Genomic DNA, 19210 nt, shown 5'->3' with positions numbered 1-19210 from the left:
TCTGCGCGGAGGTATACCATGGCCTTAAGAACTTCTTTTTCCAAGAGAGTCCTGGCCAAGATAGGCAGCAGGAAATGCTGTTAGCAGTTAGTTTCCAAGTCTTTCTCAGTGAAATTAAGGTACAAATGTAGGTAGGCAGTAGTCTGAGTATTGAGTATATGAAAGGACACCAATGACTGATCCTTCGGGTGTCCAGAGTAGGCCATCCCACACAAGAGTAGAACTATGGTGTGTCGACACTAAACCTCAGGGATGCACGGTAGCTTTTGAAGACATTGAGCAGAAGCACTTGCGTACAAAAGATCTCCATAACCCAATTCTAGCCTCAGGTTCCTCACAAGTTTTTAAACGCGGATGGAGCATCTCTTAACGTAGCTTTTCTCCACCATTATGTGCCAGGAGCCGTTTGTTTTGGCCCCTAGTGTTCATGCTCGGGCCCTAAATGGGGGACAGGTAAACAAAGGAAACTGATGCAAAGAAGAAAAGGGGTGGAGTGGCTCAGTGGTTAAGGCCGGTACCCTGTTTGCGAAAGACATCATGGTCGCAATGGTTGCAAGTTCGACTCCACCCCTGGCTGATTGTACTCAATTCCATTGTATGTCGCTTTGGATAAAAGCGTCTGCTAAATGACATGTAATGTAATGTAAAAAATGAAGGACAGTGAAACTGTGAAATCATGATAAGAATCCAACTGTCCACACACACAGATCCATGGGTGTAGGCTGCGTCCCAATTTAAGTTGACAGACACCAGAGAGAAGATCCAGGAGGAAATGACAGCCCTTTCTTTTTTATTTTATTTCTTTTAACTGGTTCTATGTGAGACTGTCACAGGGAAACTTTTACACACGAATGAAAGTTAATACACTCGATTTCTTTCTCAGCCTTTGTCGCCTCTGAGTTGGATCTTAAAATGTTTTTTTTTTCTACCTTACTGTGAATATAAATATATATATGTAAATGTTTGGGAGATAAAATTTGGTCACGCTAGAGACACACCTACCATGTAACGCAGTTTGAAGGGGGGACGTTAATTACCGTATAAAATAAGCAATTGGCATCCGGCCCCATATGTCCCACTTTCTCAGTGAGTGGGGATGGAAATGAGGTGGAGTGGATTTGATTGTGACATGCTCTCCGTCTGTGCACCGCGCGATGTGTGGCTTTGCCAGTAACGGGCTAATATTCAGCACAGCTCAGCGCCACCAGAACTAATGAAAGTAGACAAAATGTCTCTGCTGCCATCTTTGTCTCCCCTCCTCCCTCCTCCTCCTCTCCTTTTCACCTCCCCTCACTTTTGACGGGAGGGTGACAGCGGGATGAATTGGTGGCGAGCAAAAAATGTGCCTTCCATGTGGCGGCAGAAGCAGCAGCAGCAGCACCAGCGGTGAGTGCTGGTGGTGGGGTGACGGGTCGAGCCGGGACAGAGCCAGAGCCGAAACATGAGTTTTGGACGGTGGCCACGGAGGACCAAGACCGAGCTGGTGACAGACAAAGGCAGCCCTGAACAGCCAGTTTATTGATAAAACAGAAAAGTTGGAAGTTAGATTTTTTTTCCCCCCAGAATTCAGATTAGAGCTAGAAAAAAATCAGATATTTGATTTTTTTTTTTTCCAGAATTCGGAGATTAGAGTCAGAAAAGAGTTGGATATTTGACCTTTTGTCAGAATTAGGAAATTAGAGTCAGAATAAGAATCGGATATTTGATTTTTTTCTCAGAGGAGTCAGAAGTCACACTGAACCTTTGACCTTTACCTACTGTGGGAGTTTCTTTCTTCCCTGTTGTTTGGATAATTTTAAACTGTAATAAAATGGAACTTAATTATCTAGTTTAGTTTATTAATGATGGACTGAACATCGCCAATTTGTCGCCAATCATTTCTACTGCAGACGAGTCACGAGAAAATAAAACTACCGGCTGATTCTACACTATATAACGTATTTGACTGGCTACTCGTTGCATTGTTTTCACAGCAAATTAGCACGTAGCAGTACTTTCCTGTAAAAAGAAATACTAACATACTTATTTAGCAATACTTTCACTTTCAGCATTTTTCTGAATAAATTCTGCATTTACTTACATATATAAAGCAGTAGTTTCCCTTTATTAATGGATACATCACACTTATATGCCAGCATATTATTGGGATTTGGCAGTATTTTCCTGAATAAAAGCTGTATTTACTTGCATATTTAGCAGTGTATATATACTTTTTTGACTTGTGTATTTGTATACTACTGGGAATTAGTAACATCACAATAAAACTATTATTATATTATTAGTAAGTTTTTTGTTTGTTTGTTTTATGCCCCTATGACATCAGTCTGGCCAAGAGAAAATACATTTTGTGATTCCATTTGAACATCACGCATGTACAAGGCCACTTATCTCCCATTCCGACTGGTCAAAATCCCATTTAATCCCAGGTTTAAACTGGTTTTTAGAACAATGGGGATGTCTCAGATCAGCATTCACCTCGGAATTTTAGGCAGTAAATAAAATCCAGGGACAAAAAACCATTTACGTACAAAATTGAAAGACTTTAAAATTAGTTTTGTTCTTCTTATTTTGTTTTAAGTTCAACTTGTTTTGTTCCCGGGTTGGATTTCTGACGTCACAGACTCTAAAGATTCGACGCCCCTCTCATTCCAACTTTGTGAAACGCTAGTTCTTCACACATCAGAGACAAAGTCCGTCTATTTTGTGATTCTCAGAGTTTCTTGCCGAGTCAGTTAACCCCACGCTCAGAGGACGACTCATGCCGGGACATAAATCACGGAGCGAAACAAGGCCAACTCCTCCGATTCATTAATGGAAATGATCTGTCAATATGCTGGAGTCAATTCACACGTGTCAGCTGGGCTCGGCAAACAATGGCCGGGGCGACTTATGAACTCCCGGCACCATCCGCCGAGTCCATAAAACAACTGGCAGCGCCGCTGGGGAGCGGCCCGAGACACCGCCCTCCCGCACAGACCACCAGATGACACAGATGGGGCGAAACCAAACAAAGACGGGGCTCCCTTTGTACAAAGAGGGAGCCCCCTTTCAAAAGCCATTCATGCAACAAATTGGGGAAATCTGGCCCTGCAACACTGCGGGTTTGCTCTTTTATTAGCGTGAGCCTTGTGTCACAGTAAGTGAAATCAGATTTATGGCCCTCGAACCCCCCCGCCCCCCAAACACCAACCCCAACCCCAACCCCGGAGCAAAGGTGGTTAAAATCAAGGACACTTTTAAAACAAAAGAACTAAAAAAAAAGACTTTTAAAGACATGTTAACGTCAACGTTAACCAGGAACAGGCTGCATGACCTGCGGATTAACAAGCCATCTCATATTTCACCATTTTTATCCCCATGTTGAGCAAAAAGAAAAAAATCCAAAAAGAGCTAATGAGGAAAAACTACACACACACAACGCTGATCCGTGCTTATTATTATTATTATTATTATTATTATACATTTTAACATAACATATATATTTAAAATAAAGCAATCCAAACAGTGTTGACCTTAAGTTATTTAGTTTTATTTTGGAGCGTTTACACTTAAAAAACAAAGCTATTTAACTGGTTTACTTTGTTTAATTCAGGTTCAGTATCACCACGGCTCAGCTCGACCCTACTTTGGGGGGCGACGGTGAAGGATGTGGGTTTGATTCCCGAGCTCTGCTAGTCTACATGGCAACATGTCCTTGACACTTAACCCCCATGTTGCTCTTGGCAGCTGTGCCGGCAGCGTGTGGACGGGTATGAAAGATGAGTGGAATAGAAAATGCTATGAGTGAATGGGTGTGAACGGGTGAAAGTGTAGTGTGAAGCAGGTTTGAGTCAAGGCAACTTTATTTCCAGAGCACGTTTGAAAAACAACCAAGGTCGACCAAAGCGCTTCACAGATTTAAAGGCACGGCAACATACAACTAAATCAATAACAAGAGAAGAAAAACTGCAAAATAGTGACATAATAAAAATATTTTTTTCTCCAAAATCTACTTAAAGTTCCAAAATCTACATATAATTTCAAAATCTACTTATAATTTCAAAATCTACTTATAGTTCCTATCCCACTGATTGTGTCATCACTGAAGAGTCATGAGTCAAAGCGAACAATCTTGAAAACGTGCATTAATCTCCAACATTTAGCAAAGGAAATGTCTAAAATAACAACATTTAACAGAGGAGTCTGCTATATGTAGCGACAGCACTGCTGATGCTAGATGATGACGCATTCCACGCCATGCACACCGTGTGCGTTGGGTCCGTGCGCTTAAGACTAAGAGGAAGTTTAGAGGCGATCGTGGAATTTTCAGTCACTGCTCCGAAAACTGTGGAATGAGTTGCCCTGGAATGAGTTCAGACAGGCCGACTCACTTCCTGTTTTTAAGTCCTCTTTTAAAACACGTTTGGCTTTTAACTCAGTTTTAGGCCGACTGCATCATCTTCAAAGTGCTTTAGAAATAAAGTTGGATTGGATTCTGGAACGTCACATTCTATTTATCGCCGAATCGTCTCGGGGAGAGTGCGAAAGCATAACTGTACCCTCTTCTTTTGATCTGTGGTGCAAGCTGAAGCGACGGATCGTGGCGGGTCGCCGCGGTCGCGCGCCGTCACTCGGGGGGAACTCGGCGCCTCGTGGCATCTCGAGCTCCAGCTTATTTTTAAAGTCGGCTCATCAGTCGCAGAGGTTTGTTTGCATGTAGGTCATTAAATGTGTGCACACAAGCTTTTTCTCCACTCTGCACACCCGTGCTGCTGCTGCTGCTGCAATCTGCATAGAGAGACATTTGTCATCATTAGCCCTGCTCTGACAGTTGGCACCCGGCACCTCAGATCTCGAGGACTGGCAATTATGAACCCTTCATCCCTTATTTAGGCAACAACGCCTAATTTCTTCGCAGGCCTCACCAGCAGCATTTGATTACGAGCTTTTCCTAAACCACAACGCGGCACCTACTCTTATTTTTCTTTGTTTTTAAGTGCGCAGTTGTTCTGAGATTTGAAATTACTCAGAAGAAACGAGGACTGCAGAGGGGCTTTGCAGATGAGCGTCATGGGGTCAGTGGGCAGATGATTACAGCGCCCACCTTTAGATGGCAGACGTCTCGCAGACATTAAGATTAATCACGCTGCTGCTGCTTCTGAACAGTTGCGGGGGGGAGGGGGGGTTCACCACAAGACTGGTTTATATACGATTTATGAAAGAAGGCAAACCATGTTTATGACTACAATAGGCCTTTATCACGTCACCGTTGGTTCCCTGGAAGTATACAAGTTCCCCATACGAGAATTTTAGCTTCAATTACAGAGGTGAGTTATCACCGGTCATCCTCTTCCTCCACAGCGGAGCCGCTAGCATTAGCCTCTTCGCCTACTCCAAGACGCGCATTAACCTGGGTGACAAGTACCTCAGTGTCTTCCCCAGCTATTCCACAAAAATCGGCTTGGAGTACTACCGTTTTTTAGCCTCTTCCACCCACTTATCGAGAACTTGTAGGCTTTCTTCGTCAAAGTGCAAGCTGCACACAAACACATACACGTTAAAAGAAGGGCCTTCGTCAACCTCACGCAAGTTTTTATGGAGGTGTTCATTGGTTGGAAAATCTTGAAAACTAAGGTATGGCCGTCTTTGTTTGGATGTTGAACAGCCCGGTACGCTGCAATAGCACCGGCGAGGGGAGGCGGCCAAGTAACTAGGGTAACAACCCACAAGCGTGAGATGGGGGCCAGGAAGTGTGATAGACCTACAGTGAGAACCCTAAACCTCAAAGGTTCAGTGTGTAAGAATTAGTGACATCTAATGGTGAGACAGCAGCATTGCAACACATTTGGGGACTCCTCTTTTGCTTCCTCACGTGTCAGGAAACTGCGCTGGTCTTCCCTGTTTTGAAGCCTCCGAGAATCACAATCAGGCCAAAGTCCTGTTGACAGTTTTGAACCATTTATTGAGAGTCTGTTCTTCATAACTCTCAACAATTTATAGTCTCAACAAACCAATTACAATGGAGCTCCAGTTGTGTGTTATTTCTGTATGTTTTTTAATGTTTTTTTTTTACTTACAGATCCATGTATATATTTTTTTATTGTGAATTTTATGTTGTTTCTTCTCAAAATGAATAATTTTTTCTGAAATTCTGTGAATTATTGTCACAAATGGCGTCATTGCAGTATCACGTTGGAATATCGCAATATCAAGTTCCCCAACCCTGGCTTTCTTCCCAAAAATTTGACTTTTTTTCCCACTACTGACCAGACTGGACACTCAGTGACCCCCAGGTCATTTGAGTTTGAGACCGCTGATCTAGAAGTTAGGGTGCTCAGTTAATGAGGTACAATTATTGTTTCTGCTTGAAAACACCACTTTTTAAAAACGTACAAATAACAGGAAATACATTTTTTTTATTGCTGACTCGCCAATGCTGGTTTCTCTTTTCAGGCTTCTGTAGAAAATTTCGTGGCTCAAGATGTAAAGCGGCAACTGGTCAATTGGTCGCCCCGTAAAAAATCTAAACCCCTGCTTCTAGAAGCCTCTAGCCTCTTGCAAACAAGACATGACACGGAAAATTATTTTCTATCGAAGAAAAGCTGAACCTTGCAATTGAGACTGACGTTGTATTATATGAGACGCAGAAGCACATTTTCCGATAAAAAAGTAATTTTTGCCACCACTTGTGTCGCCCCCTGGTGGCTATTCCACTTTTATTAAGGTCTATCACAATACCTTTACCATAAACACGCATAAAAGGAAACGGAATAATGCACTTAAACAAACATACTTATAGACAGTATATTGAATTTCCGCCAATAATTTCTGCTTCTTGGACCTTTTTACAATTTAAAGTGCTAAACAAAAAAATAAACTCAGGCAGAAAAAACAAAATCTGCACTGACCACTGAGTACAAGTCTGTTGTTTTCCTTTATAGAAACCAAATCTTCTGGACCATTATTTTGGCAAACAAAAGTATTTGCACTAAATTCATGCAAATACATGCATGTAATTTATCACGGAGGCTGACAAGCGTGCCATATTGTGGGGGGGGGTTGGAGGGCCAAATGAAGCCGAGACAATCAATTAACTTTCATAATTTACACTTTCTCCATGTGTTTTCCTCAAAGAAAAATTCAATCACGTTGATAGGTTTTTGGTGCTTTTGTGTGCAAATAGGATATTGATGAGCCTGTTGAGCTCATCATGAGAGCCTCGGGCTATATGAGGTCTGCGAATACACAGCACAGGATAAAACACAAATGAATGGGGAATCCAAAGGGGGTCGTCAGTTGAGGTTCTGTGCCGCAGAAAGAATTGACTGGCCTCCTACAGAGACACCATATTGCTTGGAATAATGATGTTTCGCTTTTAAAATAGAAAAAAAAAACCCAATGACAATGTCATTTTGTGACAAATAAGTGAGTGGCTATCCCACGAGATTATGGAATATGGCTTCACTCAGTTTGAAAGCTGGTATTGATGTCACATCTCTGCTGCGTCACTGCTTTTAATCTGATTTATGGAGAAATATGTCATCCTATTAAGTCCACTTTGACTAATCTGCACATTAGTGTGGGAACTCGCTGGTAAACTGCCTTTGAATGGGAAGTGGCTTGAGATTATTTTTCGTATGACCCGAGAAATTGAATGGGGGGGCCTTATTTGTTCTTGGATAACAGGATTATTAAAAATAAAAGATCGCTGGTTTATTAAGGCCTTGATCCATCCCACACGCGGCTAAACGCTGCGCTGACGTGAAGTCGCCGACCGCCTCATTAATGGTCACTAGGAACACGGAAAATTGAAAGTTGGAGACATTAGCGACTTTAATAAGGTTTTAGGGGTTAAGGTTAAAATTAGGTTTAGATTAAGGGGTTAGGCATTTAGTTGTGATGGTTCAAGTTAAGGTAAGGGGGTCTAAAAGAGTACTACTGTACAGTAGAATTAAATTAAATTAAATTAAATTAAATTAAACAAAAGGAACATATCCATTTCCTGAATATATTCACTTGGGAATGCCGAGAACTTTCAATAATCGATGATCTGCTCTTTATTACTCTTTCTTTGGTAGCCAACGCCAATAGTTATAATGCTAAATCAACAATTCCAGTTGAAAGGGCCAGTGTGTAGGATTTAGTGGCATCTAGTGGTGAAGTTGCATATTGCAAATGACTAAACGCCGTCATGCTCATACATAATATGTGTATATACCAGAAACTATGGTGGCCTTTGGTTAGCATAAAAATAAGAAAACACATAAATGAAGTATCTAACGTAATATTGTCCCACTGTGTAGGATTTAGTGGCATCTAGTGGTGGACGTTGCCTATTGCAGCACAACTGACCAGGTTTTTTGTGTGTATGAAACACTACGTGGCCTACAGGTCTGGTTGGTTTGTCCATTCAGGGCTAATAGTGGCATCCAGTAGTAGTAGTTGCCTATTGCAACAAATGAACACCTTTTTTTAATCATGTTATCCTTATAAACTACAGTGGCCTAAAGGAAGTAAAAGAAGATGAAAAGCACTGTACGGCATGGGTACAATGTTGACACAATATCATGAAAGATCGCCTTCATTTTCTTCATTTTTAAGTGATAAAACATGAATGACCCAGTTTAAATATAAATACTATGTTGGGTTGGGATTTTCTTTGTTGACGTCCCCCTCCAAATATCACACAGTGGACCTTTAAGAACGATGGACGCTTCTTCTCCCTCTCTCGCTCTTTTAAGACTGATTTGAATTCCCCCTCTAGTCTTGTCACGCAAAGCGTGAGCAACGTCATCAAAGGGCAAATTTTCGGCACCACTGACCCCCGCGCCACTGTGTGTTAACTGGACGATCAGTCTTGCCATAGAAGAAAGGGAGGGAAAAATGAATAAGTGTCGAGGCATGTGTGTGGAAACAAAGAGGCCTTCAAAACAGAGTCACATGCTCGTGCAAAAATTATGGGCAGTAGAAGTCATTGTGTTGATTTACACATTCATTTTTTTTTTGCTTGAATCACACTGGAGCGTCTCCAGCAGAGCATAACGTGAAAGCAAACGAAGCAACTATAACTTAAATGGCACAAGAATAAATATGTATTCAGTTTTTCCTCGTTGCGAAACAAACAAACCATTTTAAAACCTCAACATTTGTGGGATTTTTTGAACATTCACAGACGTCACAGACTGCATTTAGTCACACTGGTTGTCCACTCATATGAGCCAATCTATTTCCCTCTAAATGGGCGATATCTACATATAAATCCATGCAAGGTTAAGTATATTCGTAATGGGTTATATTGAATTTGACATGTGCCATTGAATATTTAGGGACCGCTGTGTAGGATTTAGTGGCACCTAGTGGTGGAGTTGCATACTGCAACCAACTGAACGCCCATTGTGTGCCTCATGCTCACAGTCCGAGTGTTTATGAGGAACTAAGGTAGCATAAAAACATGGAAAAACTTTTCTGAGAACCAGTTTTGAGTTTGCCTATTCAGGGATACTGTACTAACATGGTGACACAAAATGGCGGACTTCATGAAAGAAGTGTTTGATGTGAATTTCTTATTGTAGGAAAATGAAAACACAACGGGTGATAATACATTCACTAAAAATTCACACATAATACTGCATGTGTGTATACCAAAAACTACGGTGGCATAAAAATAGATATGAAAATACATAAATGGAGCATTTACATGATACCGTATAACGTGGTCCAAGTATAAATATTTAAAGACTGCTGTGTAGGATTTAGTGGCATCTATTGGTGGAAGTTGCCGATTGCAGCCAACTGACCACATTTTTTGTGTTTATGAAAATCTATGGTGGTCAACGGGTTTGTCCATTCAGGGCTACTGTACAAACATGTTGACACAAAATGGCGGATTCCATTAAAAGAAGACCCTCTCCTGTTTGATATGAAGAGCTTATTGTAGGGTAATGAAAACACATGATACATTCATTAAATTTTCGTAATATCGTTATCGTAAAATTAGCACGTAAATTTGCTCAGTGACGCCTTTAAATCAAAGTTAGGGTTAGCGGATCTTGTCTTTACGATCCGGTAATGTTATCCAGTATCAGCCACACACGCAAATATATATGTTTGATGTTTAAAATGGCAGTGGCTCATCCCTGTAGTCTGGATTATGAGGCTATAATCTCAGCTCAACACAACAACAACCCCCATCCACCCTTTCATTCACCCACTCAACCTGCTGCTGTCAGGCAAAAAGAAGGAAGAGCACAAACTCGGGGGGGTGGGGGTTTGGGGAGAAGTGAGACGAGTCTGTTTTCAATAACGGGGCAGTTACCTGCTGAGCTTCCGAAGGTGGGAGAGAAAACGCTTTCAAAAGAGCCTGAGAAGAGGAGGAGGCGGAGGAGGCGTTCATGCTCGATCCTTCAAAATAAAAGTACAAGTGCGACTCCATATCTTATTTTTATTCTTACTCCAGTATGCGAGCCTCCGTGTCGGCCTCAGTTCTGCTACGACGCTCACTTTCTCGCTTCCTTAGCTGGTGATTTCTGCCCGGTAACAGTGTGGACTCATCACCGAGGCAGTGCCCGTCTGTCCCCGTGTCCACGTCCATGGACACAGGGACGCATTTGTGTGTGTGTGTGTGTGTGTGTGTGTGTGTGTCTGCCTGGATGCAGTCGTTGTTTAAATCTGATCCGTGCAGCGTAATTATCTTTTCTTTTTCTGTCTTTTTTTTTTAAATCATCTTCAAAGACTCGACAAGACTGAGGCAGAGATGACAGGGTGAATCGACAGAGCTGCACCTGAACGCAACACGCAAACGGCAATAAAACAGTAATAATAAATGCTTCATTTCATGCCTACTGTTTTCAAAAGTGCCACTGCTATTTTTTTTGTTTTGGTGAATTAGAATAAATGTGTTATCATGAGCACTTACAGTAGAAATCAAATGTATATTATTCTCTTTGATTTGGAAAAATAAGGGTGACATTTTCAAATATAAACTAGTCATTGTGTGTTTGTTCTTTGTCCAGAAAAAAACCAACGCAGAATTAACAGGTTAGTGCTTTTCTTTTTTTTTGTGAGAAATGTCATATTATCATTATTATTATTTAAACAGTAATAATAATAATATTAATAATAATTGCAAGCAATTAAAAAACAAGGAAGGAAAAGTGTGACAGTTCATGTGTCAAACATAATCACACCGTTAAATATAAGCCGAGTTTTTAAAAATGACATGCAAATATGTGGAATTGTGCAAATAAATAATTGGGGGTAAAAACTCTTTAAATTAGCAAAAGTCAGTGTTTAAAATACAGATAAAAACAACAAAACAAAGCCCTCTTGATTAATACAAATGAGCTGTTTTCTGTCACGAAAGACACGAAAAGCAAACATTTAAACAGTCTTAAAAAAGGAAAATTTTTATTATCCAAATACCACCTACTTTTTCATTAAAAGTTCACAATAAAAACGAAAGAAAAACCAGCGCGCGGATTTAAAAAAAAAATCCATAAAGAGGGGGGGAAAATAAAAAAAATCAACGTAAAGCTGTTAAAAAATGCTGTATTTCTCCCCAAAAATGCGTAGGTGTGAACTTCCGCTCCTCTGTGCTCGACTTCAACCTGTACTTTATTCTTTCTTTTTTTCCACTTGTATATAAAACACCCGAGGACGAATTTGTTTTCCATAAACTGAGGAAGAGCGGTGACGCACCAGACACTGATTGGACATATTTGGCTTCAACTCCTCCCTGATAATAAAGAGTGTGTGTGTGTGTGTGTGAGTGAGAGAGAGAGAGAGGGAGACAGATTGAGAGAGAGAGAGAGAGAGAGAGAGAGAGAGAGTGAGAGTGTGTGTGAGAGAGAGAGGCTGTTGTAAAACACAGCAACACTGGGGCGTCTGCGTCAGGAGGGCGCGCGCACACACACTCTTCTCCACTCCACTCCGCTCTGCGCAATTACGCGGAGCTCCAACCTGGCACAGGAGTCACTCACACACACGCACACACACACACAGGCTGCTCCTCAGCTCCACATGGACTTCTAAAATATACAGTTAGAGGATTATTTACAGGACGCGAATGTGGTGATATGTTTTGTACGCATGTGCTTTGCGCACAATCCTGAGTAGTTTACACCCTTTATTTATTTCATTTTTCTTTATTTTTCATTTTAAAATCGCTTTCTTTCTTCTCTAAAATTGGCTCCCGTACAAACAGCCGCGTTGGATCCCTCGGCGTACTGCGAGACTCCGGTGTACAACCCGGATCTCTGCCCGAACATGATAGCCGCGCAGGCCAAGCTCGTGTACCACCTCAACAAATACTACAACGAGAAATGCCAGTCGCGCAAAGCGGCCATCTCCAAGACCATCCGCGAGGTATGCAAGGTGGTGTCGGACGTCCTGAAGGAGGTGGAGGTGCAGGAGCCGCGCTTCATCAGCTCCCTCAGCGAGATGGACAACCGCTTCGAGGGCCTGGAGGTCATCTCGCCCACCGAGTTCGAGGTCGTGCTCTACCTGAACCAGATGGGAGTTTTCAACTTCGTGGACGACGGCTCGCTGCCGGGCTGCGCCGTGCTCAAGCTCAGCGACGGCCGCAAGAGAAGCATGTCCCTGTGGGTGGAGTTCATCACCGCCTCCGGTTACCTCTCCGCGCGCAAGATCCGCTCCCGGTTCCAGACGCTGGTGGCGCAGGCGGTGGACAAATGCAGCTACAGGGACGTGGTGAAAATGGTCGCGGACACCAGCGAGGTGAAGCTGCGCATCCGGGACCGATACGTGGTGCAGATCACGCCGGCGTTCAAGTGCACCGGAATTTGGCCGCGCAGCGCGGCGCACTGGCCGCTGCCGCACATCCCGTGGCCGGGACCGAACCGGGTAGCGGAGGTGAAGGCGGAGGGTTTCAACCTTTTATCCAAAGAGTGCTACTCCCTAAACGGCAAGCAGAGCTCGGCGGAGAGCGACGCCTGGGTGCTGCAGTTCGCCGAGGCCGAGAACCGGCTGCTGCTGAGCGGCTGCAGGAAGAAGTGCCTGTCGGTGCTAAAGGCGCTGCGCGACCGGCACCTGGAGCTGCCGGGACAGCCGCTCAACAACTACCACATGAAGACTCTGGTGTCCTACGAGTGTGAGAAGCACCCGCGGGAGTCGGACTGGGACGAGAACTGCCTCGGCGACCGCCTGAACGGGATTCTATTGCAGCTTATTTCGTGTTTGCAGTGCAGGAGGTGCCCGCATTATTTCCTGCCCAATTTAGACCTGTTTCAGGGGAAACCACACTCTGCGCTCGAGAACGCCGCGAAACAGACTTGGCGTCTGGCGAGAGAAATACTGACCAACCCCAAAAGCTTGGAGAAACTCTGAGGTAAAAAAAAACAACAGAAAATCAAATAAATAAACAACACTAATAATATACCTGAAGAAAAGAATATGAAAAATGTTGCCAACCAATTTTGCAAAAAAAACTGTAAAAACTGACAAATTCTGTCCTTTTTGGCTTTTTTTTTTAAAAGGAAAAAAAATATTTGAATTATTATCATGAATATTTCTAAATTTGAAAAGATTGGCCACTTTATTTAACCGCAGCTGTGTCTAATATGACAAAAAAAAAAGATTTGGAGGCTCAAACACACACACACACACACACATGTACATTTTATACTGTAAATACATTCCTACATACATGTGATGATGATTCAAGTCTGAAAAAATCGTGAATGTTGTTGTGTGTGACACGTAAATAGGTCCCCACCTGTTTTGTTTTTTTAATCTACTTCTGAATCCTTGTTTTTTAATTATCTGCTAGAAATTATTATTTATATTATTATTATTGTTATTATTATTAACAATGAATACACCAGTGATGATAATAAAAATAATAATAATAGTAATAATCTGTTTCTACACATTTAAAGTTTACATTTCTGTGATATGGGCGACATTTTTTGCTACAATGAAAGAAAACAAAACAAAACAACAAAAAAATAAACATTCCATTGATTTTTACTTGAATTATTTAAAATATTCGGTCGGGCAGAGTTTTTTTCTTTTTCTTGGTTGTTTTAATTTTTTGTTTCAGTCAACATGAAAAGAAAATTATATAGTAATAAAATATATATATTACAGTTTAATTGAAACAAAAAAATGCACTTGAAATACACTGGATTATAAAATCTGTGATCTGTTTTTTAATTATTATTATTATTATTATTTGTCTTTGGTCTAATTTAAAGAGCTAATAAAGCGAGCTGTTTTTTATGTTTGTGTCCCATTATGGTTTTATTGCGTGTGATTTATTTGACATTTTAGGCCTGTGTCGTATCGAACTTTTTTGCACGAGAATTTTCAAAAAAAAAGCGTAAATATGTAAATTAAAAAAAAACAAATATGATGCGAGTCACCTTTTAAAAATCCACATCACGCAATTTAACAACAGCGCGTGTTTTGTTCCCACCCGTCACTCACTCGTCAGAATGGTCAGAATGACGTGCACGTGCACACACGTGTACACCTCGCAGCGCGTGTGCATTTACCTTGGGGTCGACCCTCTTGAAGGCGGGGTCATCCTCGTCCACCTCGAAGTAGATCTCAGAGCTTGTGATGGACAGGGTCCCGCGCGCCACCAGGACCGGGGCCACGAGCTGAGCCGGGCTGCTCAGAACCACCGGGCCTGCAGAGGAGGAGGTACAAACAAACAAACAAAAACAACGTCAAAAAAGAGGCTGTGACGTCACGCAACAACCACAGTTTTCCTTTTTGTCTTTTTAAAAACATGTTGAAGTGCGGATTAAAGGCGCTATAATTGAATCGATTAAAATTGGGGGGATTGATTTTTTTTGTATTATTCCAGAATACTCAATTTAATCCCCCCCCCCCAAAAAAAATTCTTTAAAAATATAATAAATATGTATGTTCTTTAAAGCAAACACCCACTGACTGCACGCTTGAGCGTCAATAAAAAACATTTTCTCGCGCGTCCATTGCAGATTATGACGCCTAATCTGCTAAAAATGTTGATTTAAGTGACGTGTAAATTATTTTTTAATTAAAAATGATTTTAAATAGTAATAATATTAATAGTAATCGTTAAGGGTTGAGGTTTGTTTGTGACCCGGGTCAGCTGACGGATCACACATCTTCATTTTCAGTCTCCTCTTCCTCATCCTCCGTGTGTGTGTGTGTGTGTGACAGTCAGTGTGATTTGTCTGCAAACGATTCCATCTCTCTGTGGCAAGGAGAGAGAGAAAGGGAAAGAGATCGGGGGGGGGGGATATTTATTGATCCCTTAAACTCCAAAGAGCCACTTTAATGTCTCATCAATCTTCATCTGCGTTCCTCAGCCAATTACGGCCGATCGTGTTACAGGAACACAAGTGGATTTTTTTTTTCTCTCCCTCCCAAACTCCCACAGCGACCCTTCATCGCTGTGTGTGTGTGTGTGTGTGTGTGTGAGAGAGAGAGCAGCAGCCTCTCAGTGCATTAACACTGATCCTGTATCTGATGCGGTCACCGCTTTTCTCCAACAGTTAATGTTACACTGTAAAAAAAAAAGTAAATCATAATCTTCTCAGATTAAAGTATAAATTATATTGACTGTTTCTGATATAAAATGTGCTCAAAAGTTTTAGACGTAAAAGTAAAGGGTGTAAAGGAGGGAGCCGTGCATGGCGGCTCAGTGGTAGGGCGAGTTGTCTTTCGTCTGGAAGGTCGTGGGGTTCAATTGCCGGCTCTGCTCATCTACATGTTTTCCTTCCTTGAGCAAAGACACTTAACCCCTGCGTTGCAGTGTGTGAATGGGTGAAAACTGTAGTGTAAAGCTTGATGTAAATACAGACCATAATACCAACTTTTCTTCTTCTTCTTCTTCTGATTTAGATAAGCTATAGACTCTAATTATCATTATTATTATTATTATTATTATGCATATTTGTTTGATTTTATACGCAGAAAATTCCACCAATTACCACCAAAGGAAGCTTGTGCACCACTGGGGGGTACACGCACCACAGTTTAAGAACCATGGATTTAACGAGGTCACAGTTTTTCAGCACAAAAAAAAACAAAAAAAAAACAAAAACGTATAGTAGTACGTCTGTGTAAAAATGTTTGGGACACTTTTAACTTGAAAATATGGTAATAATAATGAATTTTGACAGAAGATGTTTTACAAAGCTGTTACTTATGCAATTACAGTAACATCATCTCATTTATGACGACACTGGTATTATCGTTATTATTGTTATGACTAAGCTGGGAATAATTCCACTGCATCGTCAAACATTATCGAGACGTTAACCGTGATGGTGAACAATTTAATGTTGTGTTGTTTGTTTATACAGTTAAATGCAGGAAATCGCAGTCGTATATACGGCGTAGCTGTGAAGTCACAGTAAAACACTTACAGTAAGTGTACGGTCAAAGTATTTACATAAACCCATTAACATTGCGGCCTCTTTTTACGACATTTATTTATTAATTATAATAAAAAAAAGCCTTTATGTCCCGGAGGCAGCCCTTAAATTACGAGTCCATTCACCTCTCACACGTCCCTGAAGTGATGCTTTGTGTTTGCAGGCTCCACTGTAGCCTGAAGCATTAAAGCCACAGCACACACACACACACACACACTGCTCATGCTAGAGGATTAAGATGCTATAATCCCCTTAAGGATCGTCCCATAATGAGGCTATATGGCATTAAAATGTTTACATGAGAATAATGAAATTAAAAAATGTAACGTACACAGGATGAGTGGTGCGTGTGTGCGTGTGTGTGGACCCTGCAGTTGTAGATGTTTGTTTTTTTTCAAATATTTGTTATGTTATGATGTCTGGGAGGACATGGGCGCATTATTATTATTACCCACAATCCACCTGCTGCATGTTTGTTCAAGCCACGTGCTTCAGTTGTTTGCTTGTTGGTTTTTTAACATTATGAGACATAAAAGTAAAATATGGGTTATACTTATACACACACACACACAGATAGATAGATAGATGATTACAAAAAGTGAAGATTATCGTATTATCGCAGTCTGAAATAATCTAGTTAGCTCGGATTTGGAAGACACAGAAAGGTTCCTAAAGCAGGCAGATAAATGACATTAAATCATTTTTAAAAAAATGTGAATTCACAAACCATTTCACATAGAAGTGAACATGTGTGTTTTTACATATGTATAACCACTGAACTGTGATCGCCAACCATCACAACGTAAACACAACACAGGTGTTCAGTTTGTGAGTGGAGACAACAAAAACAAACGGTTAATGTAGAATGAAACGGTGGCGGTGGTTAAACTACCCTGCAGACTAGAACTGGGGTAAAGAGCAGCAGAACTGTCAGACTCACACTGTGTGACTCATTTCAAACATTCTAGTCATAATACATTCACACAGAAAGGCTTACTTAATGCTAACGTAGCGTGGAGAGCATTTCTAATGTTTCTGAGGGAACAAAACTTAATCATAGGTTCAGTAACCACAAATGCTCAGGCCCTGGAGTGCAGGCGCCGCCTCCTTTGGCAGCAGCAGTAGCATGAGCAGCATGAGCAGCATGAGCAGCATGAGCAGCATGAGCAGCATGAGCAGCATGAGCAGCATGAGCAGCAGGAACAGGCGCTGACCTAAAGGCTGGCAGGACGAGGACAGATCTTAGCCCCAATTCTCTCATTAAGGCTGTTCATGTGATAGAATATTCATTCAAACTTCGGGGAGGAAAGTTTAAAAACCTTAAAAACTCCTTCACATTCAAACTATACAGTCTAGAAGGCTTGGGCCAACAGAGGGTGCAGTGAGACCTAACTATCTATCTATCTATCTTAGCTAGTAGGCTATCACCTATCTATGCTAGCTAACTAGTATAGGTAGATTGATATCTATCTAAGCTAGTAGGCTATCACCAATCTATGCTAGCTAACTAGTATAGGTAGATTGATATCTATCTAAGCTAGTAGGCTATCATCTATTTATGCTGCTAGTTATCTGTCTATGCTAGCTAGCTAGAATCTATTGATGCTAGCTATCTGGTATATAAATTGATATCTATCTATCTATCTATCTATGGATCTCTGCTTGTGGGTGATCATCTATCTATGCTTAACTACAGCTATCTATCTATCTATCTATCTATCTATCTATCTGTCTATCTATCTCATGTAAATGCATTGTGTGTTTAACGCACACATTTTTCTTCACAAAGACGTTTCACTTTGTTTCCGTCTCGTCGTCATCATCAGTTCTCTCAGGAGAACAGATTCTAGTCGTGACGTCGCCCCCGCTGCTCCTTTGACCAACAGTGCCGCGCGGGGGTCTGTCTGACAGACAGTGTGAGGCGGCCTTCCTGCCCGCTGGGCCCCCGCACGCAAAGGAGGACGTGAAGGAGGAGGGTTGGGGGAGGGGTGTCGGTTCGACATCATCCTCATGAGATTCATCTGAGGGATCTTATAGAGGGGGATTTCTGTGCTCAGCAGTGTCCTTGTTCAGCATGAGCCTCATTTACTAGGACGTGATAACATGGTAACACACACACACACACGCGCACGTGTGCGCTGCTATACGAAACAGACATGATTATTTAGCTGTCTAGGAATCAGGCCACCTTTTTCATACAATATGCACCTGGTATGCATCTATTATTACACACACACACACTCGCAGTGTTTACATGTAATTCAGTGGCAGATCTGATCCTGCAGATTTTATTAAGACAGTGGGAAAACATTCACAGACACGAGCTATAAGTATCCTGAATTATAGACCGCAAAGTAAATACCCTGGGATTATTTGATTGGATTACGTCTGCCATTTTACAGCTAAAATGACAAGTTTTCCTATTTCCGTACAGCACGCTGGAAATGATACTCTGCATTGGACAATATTTTATCACCAAAAAATTACAACTAAAAATATATTTAGGTGTTTTAAGACGGTACATATTGTGACCTTTATTAATAACAACAACAACAACAGTTGATAATAATGGTCCACATTCACCGTACGTCTTCTAACACTCATAATTTCATATCCTGTTGCATTTGTATGAGTTCTATTGGTGTTTGTTTTTCCATTAACACACAGTATGTGTATGTTTGAGAATGTGAGAAGCCACTTCATGAAAAAAAATAAAGGTATTTCTGATTCTTCTCCTTCTGGAAACCTGCATGATTTCCCCACAAAATACCACTGAACTCTGGATAACTTTGTTTTTTTCAAGCAACTAAAGGTTGGCTGCTTTTACACACACACACACA

At 41.4% G+C, this 19210-nt stretch overlaps 2 protein-coding genes across 2 annotated transcripts in view; one reads left to right on the top strand and one right to left on the bottom strand.

The window, feature by feature from the left end:
• The window catches only part of LOC122773522 (neurobeachin-like), a 232432-nt gene that overhangs the window by 69488 nt on the left and 143734 nt on the right, over positions 1-19210 (bottom strand). The window contains exon 39 of the mRNA XM_044032280.1: positions 14493-14629. Coding sequence (XP_043888215.1) covers positions 14493-14629 — 137 coding nt within the window. The remainder of the gene's footprint in view (positions 1-14492; positions 14630-19210) is intronic.
• On the top strand, positions 11847-13373 carry LOC122773249 (putative nucleotidyltransferase MAB21L1). Its single transcript, XM_044031764.1, has one exon. The coding sequence runs from the start codon at positions 12244-12246 to the stop codon at positions 13321-13323; it is 1080 nt and encodes a 359-aa protein (XP_043887699.1). The 5' UTR covers positions 11847-12243; the 3' UTR covers positions 13324-13373.

The sequence above is a fragment of the Solea senegalensis genome, linkage group LG8 (assembly GCF_019176455.1).
Source record: "Solea senegalensis isolate Sse05_10M linkage group LG8, IFAPA_SoseM_1, whole genome shotgun sequence".
Taxonomy (NCBI): domain Eukaryota; kingdom Metazoa; phylum Chordata; class Actinopteri; order Pleuronectiformes; family Soleidae; genus Solea; species Solea senegalensis.
Note: the sequence above shows the minus strand (reverse complement) of the source record. Positions and strands in the feature narration are given on the sequence as shown.

Bases quoted from the DNA above. Each gene is read 5' to 3' on its own strand.
- LOC122773249 (XM_044031764.1), top strand. From the start codon at position 12,244: ATGATAGCCGCGCAGGCCAAGCTCGTGTACCACCTCAACAAATACTAC.